The sequence below is a fragment of the Diaporthe citri genome, assembly GCF_014595645.1.
Source record: "Diaporthe citri strain NFHF-8-4 chromosome Unknown scaffold_6, whole genome shotgun sequence".
NCBI lineage: Eukaryota > Fungi > Ascomycota > Sordariomycetes > Diaporthales > Diaporthaceae > Diaporthe > Diaporthe citri.
Window position 1 is genome coordinate 300,554 of NW_025064851.1, and position 17,283 is coordinate 317,836.

The 17,283-nt window shown below is 33.1% G+C and overlaps 3 protein-coding genes across 3 annotated transcripts; 1 reads left to right on the top strand and 2 right to left on the bottom strand.

The window, feature by feature from the left end:
• Positions 1-130: 130 nt before the first annotated feature.
• Positions 131-544, top strand: INS49_012119 (uncharacterized protein; the record flags this gene model as incomplete). Its single annotated transcript, XM_043172824.1, has 1 exon — positions 131-544. One exon carries the CDS (start codon positions 131-133, stop codon positions 542-544), a length of 414 nt encoding a protein of 137 aa, XP_043022121.1.
• Positions 545-881: 337 nt separating this feature from the next.
• INS49_012120 (uncharacterized protein) lies at positions 882-2,255 on the bottom strand (the record flags this gene model as incomplete). The annotated part of the gene is made up of 1 exon (XM_043172825.1): positions 882-2,255. One exon carries the CDS (start codon positions 2,253-2,255, stop codon positions 882-884), a length of 1,374 nt encoding a protein of 457 aa, XP_043022122.1.
• Positions 2,256-6,883: 4,628 nt separating this feature from the next.
• INS49_012121 (uncharacterized protein) lies at positions 6,884-7,544 on the bottom strand (the record flags this gene model as incomplete). The annotated part of the gene is made up of 2 exons (XM_043172826.1): positions 6,884-7,002; positions 7,073-7,544. 2 exons carry the CDS (start codon positions 7,542-7,544, stop codon positions 6,884-6,886), a joined length of 591 nt encoding a protein of 196 aa, XP_043022123.1.
• Positions 7,545-17,283: the final 9,739 nt, after the last annotated feature.

The window sequence follows — 17,283 nt, forward strand, 5'->3', positions numbered from 1 at the left end:
GGACGTCCCAGGCGGCGTATGCAACAGAGAGCACTGGACCTGCTCAAAGCGCCACTCACGAACCAGTACACCACAGAGCTCCAGCGACGCACAACGGCAATACGAGGCCTCATGGACTACTGCGGCGACGATGATCCCCAAGTCCCAAAAGGCGACGCACGCGCCTCAGGCTATGAATACCCTTGAAAGTTCAGGGCCGAGTGCGGGACAAGATTTGATGGAAGAGATCAAGAAGTCGGTCTTCGCCGAGTCCGCTGGCAAATATGGTGTCCTCAGATGTTTTGTCCGCGTTGCCAAAGCAGAGCAGCTCGGCGTGGACCACGACAGCTTCAACGGTCTCTGCTGGGAGTTCTCTTCAGCGGGCAAGTTGGCTAGGCACTTCATCTCTTTGCATCTCGACGCCCTCCCTGCAGACGCGATGTTTGTTTGTCCTATGTGCCAAAAGACTCTGATCCATAAGAAGCATGTTCAGAACCACAGCGACAAGGTCCATGGGATTTGCATGGATATCATCTTCACAAGACCACCGAAGAAGAGAAACTGACGGGTTATATTGCATGCGTTGACCTTTGAAGTCGGTGTTGGGACTTGGGGAATATCGAAACTTTGAAATAAATTGAAATACAAATCCACTTGTGATTCTCAAGGTCCTTAGGTCAGGGGAACAGATGCGCCGACGTTAAACTACTGCAATTATCGATCAATCCTCGCCAATAGGGCATAAGACCGCAGACCATTTTCACTGCCCAACATTAGACAAATATTGGATAAGACGCGATACCGGACCAAGTGAGACACCATTCCAAGAAACACCCAATAGATGCACCTACCTGTCATGACCAAGCGAGCTCCTGAAGTGCGTGCTACCAAGTTAGTGTGCGCTACGAGAACGCATCCAGGATCCTGTCCCGAACCTTGTCCATCGCACTGTCGACGGCTTCCTCAATAGCTTCCGCCATGGCATCCTCATTCACGTACCCGCCCTCGTAGAGGACGCTGTCCACATCGTCTGCCGTCACATAGCCCCGGTTTCGGATTTCTTCGCCCAGCTCTTCGAGCCGAGCGTTGACGTAGGCCTGGACACGGTCGGAGATGTTCGAAGCGACAGACACAGTCGACGAGGGTGAGCGCTGGGGGGATGGCGCCGTCGGCGTAGCCGCATTTACTAGCGATTGCAGTCCTGCCGCCTGGTGCGAGACCGTCCCGCCCTTTTGCCTTTCTGCCTCAGGGACACGGTCACCCAGCGCTGCCTCGCTCTCCTTAGCAACAGCGACTAACTCTCTCAGGTGGCGAGCGGACTCAGCGACCTCAGTCAACAGTTGGTTCAATGCATTCTCTTTCTTATCTGCGCGCCTAAGCAGTTCGGCCATCATCTTTTCCCTCTCACCCACAGCCAGGTTGAGATGAGCCCACAACCGATAGTCAGGAGAGCTTGAGTCTGAGCACGGGATCGGAGGCGAACGTGACTGACGCCTCTTCTTCCCTTGGGGCGTCTCAGGGGCTGTCGTTGGCAGGAGCGACGGCACCGGGGCCAGGGACGCGGGCGCGCCATAAGCGGGAGGCGGAAAGGCCGAGGGCGACGATGATCCTGGGCCGGCAGAGGGCAAGGCCAGCTCCCGGTCGATATCAACGGTTCGGCCCCCCTCTCCACCATACAGTGTGCGTAAATTGACCAGCCCGGGATCTGGGCGCAGTGGGGTCACGAAAAGGTCCTGCGTTGATATAGCGTGGCAGCAGGTGTCTAGCGGTAAGTCATCGGCGATCGGAGGAAGTAGTACACAGATGGTAGATTGCGTCGTGATGTGCCGCAGAGAACAGAAAATGGCCTGAGCAGCGGGTGTGGCAGGATGTAGTGGGCCCAACGGCACTGTTTGGGGCGCGACAAGTCTAATAGAGCCAGGTGCGCGGAGGTGGAAGTTCAGGCATCTCGTTGCTAATTGCGGTCCCGTTCTTATAGGTCCAGGGGCATCCTGGCCGTGCAGGGACAGTGTGTGGACCTTGTCAGGGAATATATCGAGGTAGAAAGTCGTGGAGCGAGTCTGTGTATCGATGCTGAGCTCTACGTTTGTATAAAGGCGGAAGAAGGCAGTGCGTTTGGTAGGGTCGAAGAAGATGCGGAGCGTGACAGGAAGCGGGAAAGCAGACAATTCGCGCGAGCTCTGGGGTGCGGACGTGTTGATATCGTCATCGTCGAGTTTAATGGAGCAATCGTGTATTCTCTGCCCGCGTAGGGCCGGTAATGGCGCTGAAGCCATCTCAGCCCAAGTAGGTCTTGGACCCCGTCAAAGGCCTCAGCCAGTAGCCTGCGTACATAATGTCCAAGGGTTAGCATGCGACTTCCTGGGATACTCAGCGCGGGAGTCAAAAAGAATCCCCTGCGTACGACACCACGCAAGAATGCCCACCCACCCAGGCTTTGAAATATGTTCGTTGCCTCTTGGAGCAGCCTTGACTCCGTACGGTTTTATTGTCGAGGTTGAGGACGTGCGGCTGCGTATTGAAGAAGTACCACCTTGTGACGTACTGCGGAGTGCGATGCAGTAATCAACCGAGGGTGCCACGTCCTCCGCATTCTGCTGCGCACAAACAGCTCTCAAGACGAGTTCACTCCTTGCTCCCAAAGCCCAGGTTCAAACCTGCAGCTTTTTACACTCCAGGCTCGAAGATTCTGTAGCGTGGCAATGGGTGCGCAGCAGAGACCGGGGCATAGGCACAAGGCAGTAGAATGATTTAAATATGCTGTGAAACATGTGAGAAAATATAGAAGTGGGATGTGAGGTCAAAGAAGGGGCGTGGTTGGGCGGGGTAGAAGTTGAACTGGTGACGAGTTAAGTGGTCGGTTGGGCAAGTTACGGCATTTGTACGGCGGATAAACTGGATACCTCAGGCAGCAAGCATCCGAACTTGGCGCGTGGGCAGGCACATGGCACGATACCTAGGTACGTCGAAGTGGATCATTCAACGGTAGATCCCGAGACTCCACTAAAACCACGTGCAACATCTCCACACACTCTGTACATCACCATTCTCCCAGTGCCTCCACAGTCAGACTTGCTCCGAATACCTCAATGCTGCATGTCGTGGTAGGATGTAGGCATACTGCAGGAGCTATATCGCCATCCGACAAGCCCGTGTTGCCCGCAAGTGTTCCTGCACTGCAGCTTTTCGAGTCCCTGCGCCACCCAAGACACCTTCCGGGGGCATGCCAGAACAAGAAAGAAGACCCCGAGATCCAGGAGCTTGATATCTCGCCCAAGGAAGATAGTCTTCTCAGGTGGCTATTGGGTCCAAACGAGGGCCCGGACAAGTGGTGGATTGTGACGCAAAAGCGGAACCGCTATTGCAGTGCAATAGCGACTACCTTATAACATGACATGGATCTTCTTTGGTGATGAGCTACTCAGCGACAAACCAGCCTACCTGCAGCTTCTGCAGGAAGCAGGCTTCAAGTCCTGCAGTTCTATCGAGGACCTCCTTGTACTCGGGCTCTGGGTACTGGATTCCGCTTCGTTACGACTTTGTCTCCGTCTGTGACGGCGCGGTACCTGAGCACATCATAACACGCCTCTACGTTCGCATGCCATTATGCATACACGACATTTTTGCTCATTATATGGGTCAGCTATTCATGACATGCTCGCAGTTGTCCATGAACTGCACGGAGCGGCGTTACCAGACATGATGCAAACTTCTAGCAAGGTTACTAGAAAAGGGAAATACCTGAACAGCCCTAACTAGGCACGATTTATGCCCCCAAGAAGGTTACCAGACACAAAAGCATGGTGGCAGCCAGGAGTTCGGTTACTAGACACCATATGTGTCTCTAATTAGGTTACCAGGCACAACTTGGACCTAGATTCGCCTTACTGGAGACACAAGGGTAATCTAAACAGGTTACTAGACCCCATTTGATCAGGCCGCGCTCGTAGGAAGGAAGCATTGGTGCCCGGTTCCTGGAGTGTTCACCACCAATGAGACGCTGCGTTGAACCGCGGACATCCGGGTCGGTGGCTTGGTGCGCGCACCAGGCACCCACCCCAGGCCCAGCACTAGCCTGCTGTAGTCCTTACCTTCTTGAGTCAGGGTTCATGCTGGATGTCGGTGTCGAGGTACTTTGGAGAACTTGGCTGCTGAGACAGATGCCCAGATGCCGAGATAAGGTTTGGGACCAGTTGTGCCGGGCGCACGGGCCACTAGACCCACCTGGAGAACGAACGACCTCAAATACGTCGGGAGGTAGCACTGCGGAAGGGAGCTGGCTGGAGGATGACCCCGCGGACGCTGTGCTTGTCAATGCACCATTGGTGGCATAAGTCGCCACCCCTACATTTGGCCACCCACCCCCCATTTGGCCACCCTCAATTCGCGCTGGCCGAAGGAACCACCCCAACTTATTTATTTTCTATCTTTCTTCAACAATTAACTACGATACAGTCCTCTTCGTCAAAAGTCAATTCTGACTCGCTCTCTTCATTGCAGCTATCGTCAGCCTCACCAGCCTCAATTTGAGCCCTGTGGACAGCCTCAATCTGAGCGAACCTCTCATTCGGGTCTATCTGGACCCTTCTTCTTTTCCGTGGTCTGGCAGCTTCCAATTGTCTTTCCAGCACTTCAACTCTATTGCGTTCGATAGTCAATTCGAGTGTCTGTACACTGTAGGCCTTTGAGGTTTTCCTGAATAACACTCGCTCAGCAGTAACTGAGCGTTTCTGGGTGGCGAATAGCCGCAATTGATCTCGCAGCTCTTTCGGCTTTGTTGGAGTCAACCAATAGACCGATTCTTTCGAAGTCTCTTCTAGTATAGTTAATTTGAGTTGCTTTTCCTTCTGAGACTCTGAATTCGAGGTATGATTGGCTGATTTCTTGTCCTCCAGTAGTAAACGGTTGAGTAGTGGCTTTCGAATAGACACTGGCCATAAACCAGTTGCCTTCCACCCAGATGTGATATTCTGCACTGACAATCCCTTCTCCCTTGCAGTATAGTACAGTTCGAGGAATTGTCTCTTCCCAGCCACTGTTGTATCCCCCCAAGTTGCTCGATAATTCAGCTCTTTCCGATAGGCTGATTTGAGTGACGAGAAGACCCCCAGATCGAGTGGTTGCAGTATGTGGGAAGTGTGTGGTGGCAAATAGACCAATTGCACGTTATTGACAAAGCAATTCCACATAAACTCTGTAGTTGTGTGGCTTCCGTGGCCATCGAGAATAAGTAATCGCTTCTGTTGGGGGTCGCTGGGGGTAGTGTTTGGCAGAAAGACTTTCTCAACCCAATCAATAGCCACAGTATTGTCTATCCACGCGTTTTGTGTAGCAATGAAGTGCCATTCCTTATATTGAGTCTTTTCAAGAGGGAACCATTGTTGTTGAACACTTTTACCCTTAAATATAAGCAGTGGGGGTATGCGGCGGCCAGTCGCAGACACACATTCGAGAAAAGAGACCCAGCCACGCTTTCCAGGGGACTTCTTCTGAATAGTCTTTTTCTCTGTACTTCCGAGAACTAAGCCATTCTGTCCCCATCCTTCAAATATACCGGCTTCGTCAGCATTCCATCTATTGGTTGGAAGTATTGCTTGTATCTCTAGAAGGGCAAGAAATCTGAACCAGGAGGTAATTACTTCAGTTGTAGAGCAATTGGCTCGGTCTGCAGCCATTGAACGAGGGCGAATTGACTTCAGAGAGGGATTCCTCTTCAGAAAAGACTCAAGCCACTTCATTCCCAGTGGTTTTGAGTCCCCATTGGCCTGGCACACTCGGCCAGCAAATAGCCGCAGCTCTTCGTGAGTAACTGCATGGCCTAGAGAGGCTTGGGAAAGCGCCCAATTAGTCAGATGAGTCTCTTGGTCAATAGACAATCTTTGCTGGGGCTCTGCAGCCAGTTGATGTGTTTGTGTACCCCCTATTCGATGGCGTAGGGTGGTCCTCGGAATGCCGTGCGTAAAGGCGGCCTTCTGAACTGACTGGCCATTTCTGACGGCAATAAGTGCAGCGGAGATCTGAGACTCTCTACATTGCTTCATAATTAACCGAAGAAGACTTGTGTGCAGTTTGACGGGAAGAGAAAAAGAATTGAGTTGTGTAGATGGAAAAGAAGCCACGTGATCCAAAGAGCGGTGTGGGTCTGCTGGGGTGGCCAAATGGGGGGGGGGGTGGCCAAATGTAGGGGTGGCGACTTCGTGCTTCCGATTCGCGGCAGAAGCGTGCACCTTTGCATCACGACGTGGCCCAATCAAATGTGTGCGGCCACCCGACGCAATGCTGTAGCGCGCAACGAGCTGGACAACAGACGCACAGACAGCACAGCCTGGTCCAGTGGTGTATGGTCGGGGGGAAAAGATTCAACATCGGTAATACTATTACTATATATCGAGGTTCACAAATTTTGGTGGCCCTAAAACTCGCGGTCTCGGCTTGGTAAGGTCATAATATGCCAAAGTTCCCATTGTTCCAAACCCGCTTGTCATGCCTCCCACACAAGAGGAAGCCAAAGCCGAGGCAAAATAAGGCTCATAAAGGAGCAACGGAGGACATATCGAGGCTCCGACTACTATCGTGGCTGCACAGGCAGCGCCGCTGAGCCAGAATCCAAAAAATGTCTTGTTTCCGGTATTCATGATTTTCATCGTGATATCTGGTAAAACGCCGACGCCCTGTAAGACATGTCTGTCGCGACACAGAGCAGGATTTAGCCAAACCAGCGGATGACCTCTATATAGGTCACCTTTGACGACTAGTGGATGGAGACTTTCGTGGAAAATGATTGGATCATCAATCGCAATAGTGTCGAACGAGGGTACTAAGAGGTAGAAGGTCGCATCCCTTCCGGGAGGCAACAATTCGACAAGGGTCCTCCTGTTTGACCACATGAGATTGCAAATAGTGCCTAAATCATGATGGTAGCCTCCGAATTGCCGACCCAGGGGTGAATCTCGACATCGCTCTGCGAATCTTCCATGCCAGGTTGTATTGCCGGGAGTCCAGACGTAGAACAGGTGTAGGCCACTTTTGGTTTGGGAGTTTTCGATTTCCATCAAGATGAGCCGATGAATATGATAACCCAAGCCGTCTTCACCCCAGCCTTGAACCTTGGCAATGTTTTGAATGGAAAGTTCTTTTCGGATCGCATCGAGAGCTGATCCAATACGGCTGATCGCGTCATTGCCCACTTTTACAGCAAGGGCAGCACCGATGAAGGCGGCACAAGTAACTGCGTTTGCGAACCGCGAGTCCGAGTTGAGGGAACCGTTAATAAAAGATATGTTGTTTTGCTCCACAGGCGGAATAAGAATAGGTCGCTTGATTGTTGTGCCGGACTTGCTCTCTCCCAAGAGGATCCTAGCTATTCGACATAAAAAGACGACGTACTGAATGCCAGAGAGTTCACCGAGTGCCACCCCGATCTCAGGTAGCTGTGAGCGGATAGATTCGGGTACAGAGTTGTATAGGTCGCGGTAATATTGGAGGAGGGCTTGGTCGGGAGGCAAGGCCGGATACATCGCCTGGGCGGACGCTTGTATTTCCTGGGCAATGAGAGCGCCATCCATTTTAAATAGAATGTAAGAAAGATAATCTTCGATAATAGAATAACAAGATTGTAATAGGGTAGGATTTCCCAGTAGACGGTCGGGCAGAAAGATCACGGTCACTGGTAGCGAGGCAGAAGCGAAGTGGAAGCGAAAGGTGGTATGTTCATAGGGTGCGATAATGAACTGAAACTTGTAAGGGAAAAGGAGATGGTTCGCATCCTGCGATGAAGTATTGATTGAGTCCATCGCTATGATTCTCAGGTTGACGGGTAATGTGACAGATACCGACGTGACGTGTCACGACGGGTTGGCAGAAAGCGGGGGCTTGTGCAACAATATGCAGTCAGCAGCACAGCCTTCAGGCCTCCGGTCGTGATAGGCGAAATGGGTGTCGCCAAAATCTTTAGTTAACGTTTTTAGTAGTGGTGGTGTGGGTCCGTGGCTTGTATGGCTTGGCAGATCACGATTGTACCGACGGGGTACCCGGGGAGAAATCGGTAACAGAACCAGGACTGGCAGGGGCCTTACAAAAACTACTTGCCTCGCATTCCTGCTTTCCCCGCCGTTCGCCCATACTATATCATTTCGTTTTGGACGCCACTGAATTGGTATCTACGAACATGGAAGCGTGGGTGGATTCTGTGCAGTATGCCTCGTTCAACCTCAATCCAGGCAGTCCGCCTTTTACTGTATGAGGATCATGCTCACTAACCTCCTTATGTCGTCACTAGCTGTGCCCTCAGACCTTGGCTTGGAAACTTATGCTTCCGATATGTTTGGCATCAGAGTTGGGGCACCGAGGCTATTCTCCCGTACCTGCATACTATATATAAAAGACGCCCAGGAAGCAGGGTCAAGGTCGACTTCACACAGGGGATTGGGCTCCATGGCACCTATCTTTTCATTTCTATAGCCAGGAATTAGTTGGGCAGGGAGCGCACTGACGCCATGTTTTGCAGCGCGGTACAAACTCATGGGTGGGAGAGGGTGTCCGCGATTTTATGGTCGTGGCTTTCAGGTTTCCCGGTTCCGATTAGGCCAAGCTTCTTGCGTCGGGTTATGTCTTTCAGGTCTATGGGCTTCTGCTTCCCCCGATCATAACTTGTGCTAAATGTCGCTGGTATTTAATACCGATGTCAGCACACCAGAATAAACGTCATCGGAGTATAAGCTTTAAAAAAGCTATTTATATAATATTAATAATAATATTTATTTTATTACTAAAATTCTCTTTAATTATAATAAATATAATTAAAATATTTAAATATTTTAAAGCTAATATAAATAAATAAAGATATAAACTTTTATTTATATTTTTTTATTTTAAAACATTAATTTATTTAAATATTAATATTTAGTATTTTTTTAACTTATTAAATAAAAAAGCATTATACTTATTTTAAAAGGTTAAATATTTTCTTTAAAATATTTATTTATTTTTTATTTTAAATTATTTTCTTTTTTTATATTTTTAAATACATTTATAAGAAAAAGAAAGCTTAAAATATTCTTTTCTTTTATCTTTTTTTCTTTTCTTTTCTATAATAATAAATTTAATATATTTAAATTAATATATATATTAATTTATTGCTTTTCTTATAAAAGTATTTCTAATAATTTAAGTTATTTTTCATTTTCTTTATTATCTTTTTTCTTATTATATAAATTATTAATAAATATTAATAAATTATTAAACCTTTAAAACAATTTAAAAAATATATTTTTATAATTTTTATAATAACAAATCATTTAAATAATATATTAATTATTAAGTTAAGTTTAATATTATTTATAAGTTTAAATTATTATTTTTAAGGCTTAATAATATTAAAAAATTTATATTTTATATTTTTTAATTTTATTATAATTTTATATAAAGTTAAATGGAAAATAAATATTTAAATTTATTAAACTAGCTATAATAATTAAATTAAAAGATAATATATAAAGGTATAATAATACTTATAAATAAATATTAATATAATAAAAATATAAAAGAATAATTAATTATATTTACGTTACCTTTTTTTGCCTTTTTTTTCTTTTTTAATTTATAATTATTTTAAATTTAATAATACCTTATATATTTATTTAATTAAATGTAAAATTAAACTTAAAGTAAGGTATTTTCATTTTTATAAAATAATTATTAATATATAAAAAGATAATAAAATATCTTTTATATCTTTTATTTATTTCCACTCCTTTTCTTATATAATTAATTCTTTTAAAACTTTATAATTAAAGTTTTTAATAAATTAATTAATAAGCTCTTTAAAATTTAAAGCTATATTTATTATTTTATATAAAGAGTTTTAATAAATATTAATATTGATTTTTAAGTTAATTAAATGAAAGAAACTTAAAATATATTATATATTTATATTATAAATATTTAATAAAATTAATACTTTATTTCTTAATTTATATTCTTTAAAAACTTTTAAAACTTTTTTTTTTATTTATTAATTCTTTTTTAATAATAATAGTTATATACTTTATTTTATTTAATAACCTTAAATATAATTAATTAAAAATTTAATAATAATAATAAAATATTTAATAATTTATTAAATATTTTATTTTGTTTTATTAAAAAATATATTATTATTTTTTAAGTCTTTTATAATTATATTTAATATTATTTATTATAATTTTATTAAAAGAATTAATAATAACTTTAATATATAAATTTAATATATATATATTAAGCATTATATATTATTTTTTAAATTAAAGTTAAATTTTATAAAGTAATTTATATTAAATGTCTTAAGATATATATTATTATTTAAGGTATTATGCTTAATAATAATATTATTAAAAGGGTTTACTTTATATAAACCTTTATTTTAAAGTTTTAAGGTAAGTAATTAATGGTAGTAATGGCTAGTTTCTTTAAAATAAAGAGCATTTTATAAGGAAATGCTTAAAATATCTTTATATAAATTAAAAAAACTATATATTAATATTAATACTTTTTAATTTTTAAGAAATAAAAAATACTTGTGCTTAATTTACTTATTAATTTATTATTTAATTATATAATTTATAAAATAAATATTATTTCTTAATTTCATTATTAAATAAGTAATTTTAAAGATTTATAATATTACTTTTTAATTTTTTAATTCAGTAAGTAATTTAAAAATAATCTTAATATATTTTTTAATTTCTTAGTTAAGTAAGTAATTTAAAAAATGGCATTACTTTTTAAATCTTAAGTTAAGGGAATATAGTTAATTCCTTATGTTAATATAAATACCTTTAATGTTTCTTATTTTAACAACCTTAATTTAAAGTGCCTACTTTTTAATTACTTTTTAATAAGTAAAAATAATATTTATAAATTGTTTTATAAATAAATCTTTTTAAAGCCTTAATTAAAAGCATATATTTTTTTAATAACTTAATTTAACGTATATAATATTTTAATTTATTTTAAATTATTAAAATAATATAATTATGCTTTTTAAGGATTTTAAAAAAGAAAAAGAAAGTAAAAATAGCGATATTAATAAGTTTTGAAACCCTTTTTTAAATTATATTATATTAATAATACTTTTTAAATACTTAGTTTATTATTAGCTAAAATATTGCTTAAATTGTTAAGATAAAGGTAAAAATTAAAGCATTTTAAAATATAAATATTAAAATAAAGCGCATTATAAAAAAGAAAAATAAGGTTTATAACTTTATTAAAGAGCGTAATACTTTTTATATAAGTTATATAAATAATATTACTTTTAATAAGCTAATTAAAAATTATTTTAATATTAATATTAATATTAATAATTATTATATTTAATATAATTAAAATAATAATATTTATTTAAATATCTTTAAAGTTTTAATTTTAATTATACTTTATCTTTATATTTTTTATAAATTTAAGTTTAAATATAGAAACTTAAATACTTTAAATAATATAATTTAAATATAAAAAATTTATTATAAGTTTTATATTATTAATAATAATAATAATAATAATAATAATAATAATAATAATAATAATAATAATAATAATAATAATAATAATAATAATAATAATAATTTATTTATGTTATTTTAAGCTATTATTAGCTAAAAACCATTTAATATACAATCCCTTTATTAATTTACCTATAGGGAAAAACCATACCAAATAGCTAAAAAAAACCCTTACGCTGCAATCTCTTTACAATAATATAGCTACTTATTTACGTTATATTAAGTAATATAAATATTATACCCATACTTAAAAATCCTTAGGAAAGGAAATTTTTCTTTTTACCTTATAACTCTTTTATAAAGTTCTTAACTTACCTATTTATTATTTTCTAAATAAAAAGGCAGTAAAAAACTATTTATATAAGTAGCAGAATTTAGGCTAAAAAGCATAAATAGCTATAACCCCTTACTCATTTCCTTTTTTTCTTTCTTTAATAATATATTATTTCCTAAGTAAGTTCTTAATTATTAATAATTTTACAAAATACTTAAATGCTTTATAGCAGCATTACAACCCCTTTATAGCCTTTCCTTAATATTTCTTAATCTTATATCCTTATTATTATCTTTGCAACCCCTTTATAATCTTTACTATATTAAATAACATTAAGGATATAGCTAAGGCCTTAAATTATTACGATTTAGGCTTTGCTCATTATGATTAGTTAGTGGGCTTTGGCCTTATAAAAATAGGCTTTAGCGCGGATATAAACGGGGAGCAAACCTTCTCCTTTGCACTTTAAATATAAACCCTATTTAAATACCTTATAATAAATAACCCAAGGCTAGCCCATAATATATATTTAAAGTCTTTTTGCATTATAAACCTATAATATAATTATATAAAATCTAATATAATAAGATTTAAAAAGAATAATAGCAGCTTATTAAGGCTTTCCTTATCTTAAGAAACTTTTATCTTAAAAATACTTAGCAACTTAATTAATAAAAATAAGGGCTAAGTTTATAATAAATAAGGAGGTAATTAACATTAAAAAAGCTTAATTCTTTTATATATTTAATTAATTAAAAACTTTTTATAATTAATTTTTATCTTATATTAATTTTATAAAAATATTTAAAAAATAATTAAAAAGCTTTTTAAAAAAAGTTTGCCTTATACTTGAAAACCCTTTTAAATAAAGGCATATTAAGCTTAGCTTAATTATATTATAATAACATTATAAAAAGAAAATAATAAAATTTCTTACTTAATTTAATTAATTAGCTTATATAATAAAGATTTAAAGTTAATTAAATAAATATAAAATATTATTAATAATTAATAATTTAACCTTTATAATAAAAACTTAGCTTAATTATAAGGAATAATTAAATATATTTAAGGCTTTTTACTTTACTTTATAATAATATAAATATATTTTTAATATTATAATAAAGAAAAATAATACTTAATTTTAAAATAATAAAGTAATAAATATTAATATTATAATAATTTTAATAAGCAAAGTTAAGTATTTTATATATAATTAATTTAATTATTATAAGCATAATTATTTTAATTATTATAAGAAAATAAGGGTATAACTTTTATTAATTAAGATTAATAAAGAAAAGGAGTTTATTTAAGGAAGCATAAAATTTTTTTTATAAGGTAAGGCTTAAAAGCATTACCAACTTAATACCAGCCTAGGCTTAAAGTAAGCTAGCTATATGTTAGCTAATTTAATATTATAAAAATACTTAAAATTTAAAAAATCCTTATTAATAAAGTAAATTACTTATAATTAAGCATTAATTAATTATAAATTATATAATAAATTTATAATTTTAAGGTTTTAAGTAAGAAAGCTTATATAAAAAGCTTATATTAAAGGATTATAAAAATATTATTAATTTAGCTATTAATTTATATTTAAATACTTATTTTTTATTAACTTACTTTAATTAATATATTAAATTATAAAGATTAAAGTATATTAATTATAAATAATAAGCTAAGCCTTTAGCATAATTAAGAAATGCTAAGGTATAATTAAATAATTAAATAAAAAGCGATATTTAATTTATAATTAAATTATAATATTCTTTATTTTTTTATTATATAGCTGCCCTTTAAGATTTGCTATAAGGACTTAAAGAAAAAAGATATATTATAGTTTAGGCTTTGCTTATTATGATTAATTAATAGGCTTTAGCTTTATAAAAATAAGCTTTGGCATAAATGTAAATGGGAAGCAAATCTTTTCCTTTATACTTTAAATATAAACCCTATTTAAATACCTTATGGTAGATAACCCAAGGCTAGCCTATAATATAAATTAACGTTTCCGCCTTTATTTTATAACCTTTAGCAACCTTACTAAATTCCTTAATAAAATTAATAATAATAATAATAATCTTTAAGTAATCTTAGTGTTTTTTTAAAAGCATTACCATATTAATATTGCAACCCTTAAGAAATTTAGCTTTAAAAGCACTACCTTAATTATTATAAAAAGTGTTATTAATAACTTTATTGCAACTTCTTTTAAGGCCTTTAAGATAATATTTATAAATATAATTAAGCTTAATTATATTTTAACTTATATTTAAATCTTTAAGATATTAAAGTAAATTTTTAATAAGTTTATTATAATTATTAATTATTTTTTAATTATTATTGCTATTTAAGATTATATTTTAAATAATATTTATTTTTATTATATTTATGCTAAGCGTTATATTAATTATAGCTATTTTATTATAATTCCTTATATTTAAGCTATAAATATATTTTTATAACCTTATTATATTCCTTTTATAATCTTGTTATTAATTATTTAAGTAAAAAGAAAAGTAAAGGGTTATTATTAATATTGCAAGGAAAATTATTAAGGAAATTATATTATTATAAAATCTCTTTAATATTTCTTTATAACTTATTATTAACTTCTTTATAAATTTATATTAAAACCCTTATTTTTAAAATTAATATAGCTTTCTTTAATATTATTTATGCTTTACGCTTAATCTTTAAAATTAAAAGCTTTAATAATATTATTAGCATTATAACCTTTATAAATATTCTTTACTTTATCTTTATAACCTTAATTAATATTTATAATTAAATAATTACTATTATTCTTTCCTTAATAAGTATTTATATATAATTAATGAATTTAAATTTAATAAGATAAAGCTTATAATTATTAAGATATTTTAAGCCGTTATTTATAAGCCCTTTGTAGCCTTTAAAAGTATTAATAAATTAAACGTTTAAAAGGTTCTTAATATTATTAAAAAGGTTTATAATAAGGTTATGAAAAACTATATTTTCCTTAATTATATTTATTACAAGTTATGCCTTTTTAATAATTTATATTAAGTTTATAATAAGTTTATTTATATTAATATAATGGGCTTAGGCTATTGCTTAAGCCGTAATGCATACCTATGCTGGGCCTACATTGCATTTAACTTTTTTATATAACGAAGTATATACTTAAAAGATAAATTTAAAGTTAGGCTCTTTTAAGGCTTAACTTACTTTTTAAATATTGCAATTTATAATTCCTTTTAAGTATCTTTTAATAAATGCTTAAGGTTAATTTATAATATTAAATTGCAATTTCTAAATTATATTAAGAAAGATACTTATATTATAAAGATAAATAACCTTATACTTAAAATATTAACCTTTTTATAAAATGCATAGCTAAGGATTCCCTAACTTACTTTAATATTAAATTATAAAAATGCTTAAAAAGCACCTTAGCCTCTTTAGCTATTTATAATAATATTTATTAATACTAATAGTAATATTACTATATCTTTCCTTATAGCAATATTTTATTAATTTATAAAGCTTAAAGCATATATAAATCTTCTTAATTTACCCTTAATTTAATATAAGTTACTTTTAATTAAACCCTTATTTAATAATAATTAAAATAGCTTTTTAACTTAAAAAATTATAATATAATATAAGCTATAAATTAATATAAACTTTATTAAGAATTCTTAAAAATATTAAATCTTTTTATAAAGTTAGCTATTTATTAAAGTATAATTATATATTATAGCATTTTATAAGTAAGGCAAGCCTTAAAATAGCTTTAATATAAATAAATTCTTTAAATACTTAAAATATTATTATAAAAACCTATATTAATAAATAGCTGCTTTAATTAAATTTAAAATATTTTAAATATAAAATTATAATAGCTTTACTTAATTTTATATTTAATTTAAATAATTAATAATATAAATTAAAGGCTTTAAGTAATTAAATAAAGTAAAGCTAAATTACTTTTATAATTAACTTTTTTTATAGCTTTATAATAAAATTATTAAAGTATTAATTTTATATATAAATTATAATAAGGTAATAAATATATATTATTAAATTGCTTATAAGCTAAAAGCATAAAACCTTAAGCATTAATAATATATAGGCTTAACCTTATACTTCTTAAAGCTTTTAGCTTAAAAATAATAAATAATAAATTGGAATATAATAATAATAAATATAGCTATAATAAGTATAATAAGGGGCTAAGGCATTAAGAATAAAAAGCTATAAGAACATTAAAGCACTTCTTCCTTTTAGCTAATTAATAACTAAGTTAAAATACTTTAAATTTTTAAATTTAAAAGGGAGGCTTAATAAGGGCGTAAAGTATATTTATATTATAATTAATAAAAATACTTTATAATAAACTATAAACTTTTTCTTATAATTATGCTAATTTAAATTTAAGTTATAAAGCTAGCTATACCTTATAAAAAAAACTTTATTAGCCTTAAAAGAAAAAATTAGCTTTTAAGCAAAGTTTTACTTAAAAATATAAACCCTTTTTATAAGCTTAATTTATATAAAAATAATATTAATAAGTATAAAATAAATTAAATAAGCTTTCTTTTTTAATTTTTATTATTATAAATTATAAGCATATTATTATTACTTAAGTAAATAATAAGTATAGCTATTATATTATTATAAATAAGTAATAAATATAAAAAGTAAAATTAAAATTAATAACTTTATTTACCTTAAGAAACTTAAAGATAATTATTAATTTATTATAAAATTAATATATTATATATATAATATAGCTTTTTTTAAATATTAATATATAATAAGCCTTTATCTTAGCTTATATAATTTTAAGCATAGCTTATTTTCTTTTATTAAGCTTACCTTAATTATATTATTATAATATTTTATTAAACTTAATTTATAATTATATAATAATTAATATAGCTTAAAGAATAATTATAAAAAAGGAAAGCTAATAAAATATAAATAGTTTAGCTTAATTAATCTTTAAAATAATTATAAAGGTATAAATAAATTATTTATTTTATAATAAAATAATAAATATTATCTTAATAAAAATAAGCTTAAGTAAAGTTATATAAATTCTTTAAGTTATAACTTTTTAAAAAAGAAATAATAATAATATAAAATAATATAAGGCTAAGCCCTTATTAAAAAAGATATAAAACTTTACTAATCTTTTTAATAAAAAATAAGCTTTTACCCTTTTATTATATTAAAATTAATTTAATTACTATATTTATTTATTATTAGCAAAGAATAGGTTTATATTAATATTATTATAAAGCTTATTATATAATATACCCTAAAATTAATTACTTAAGCTATAAAAATAAATTATAAAACTTTATAATAAGGGTTAAGTAAGGGCTAGCTTTTTATTTATAGCAATTTTAATCTTCTTAATATATAAAGTAAATAAGAGGTAGCGGTTTTATATAAATTATTATACCCTTAATAAAATAATTTAATAAAATTATTACC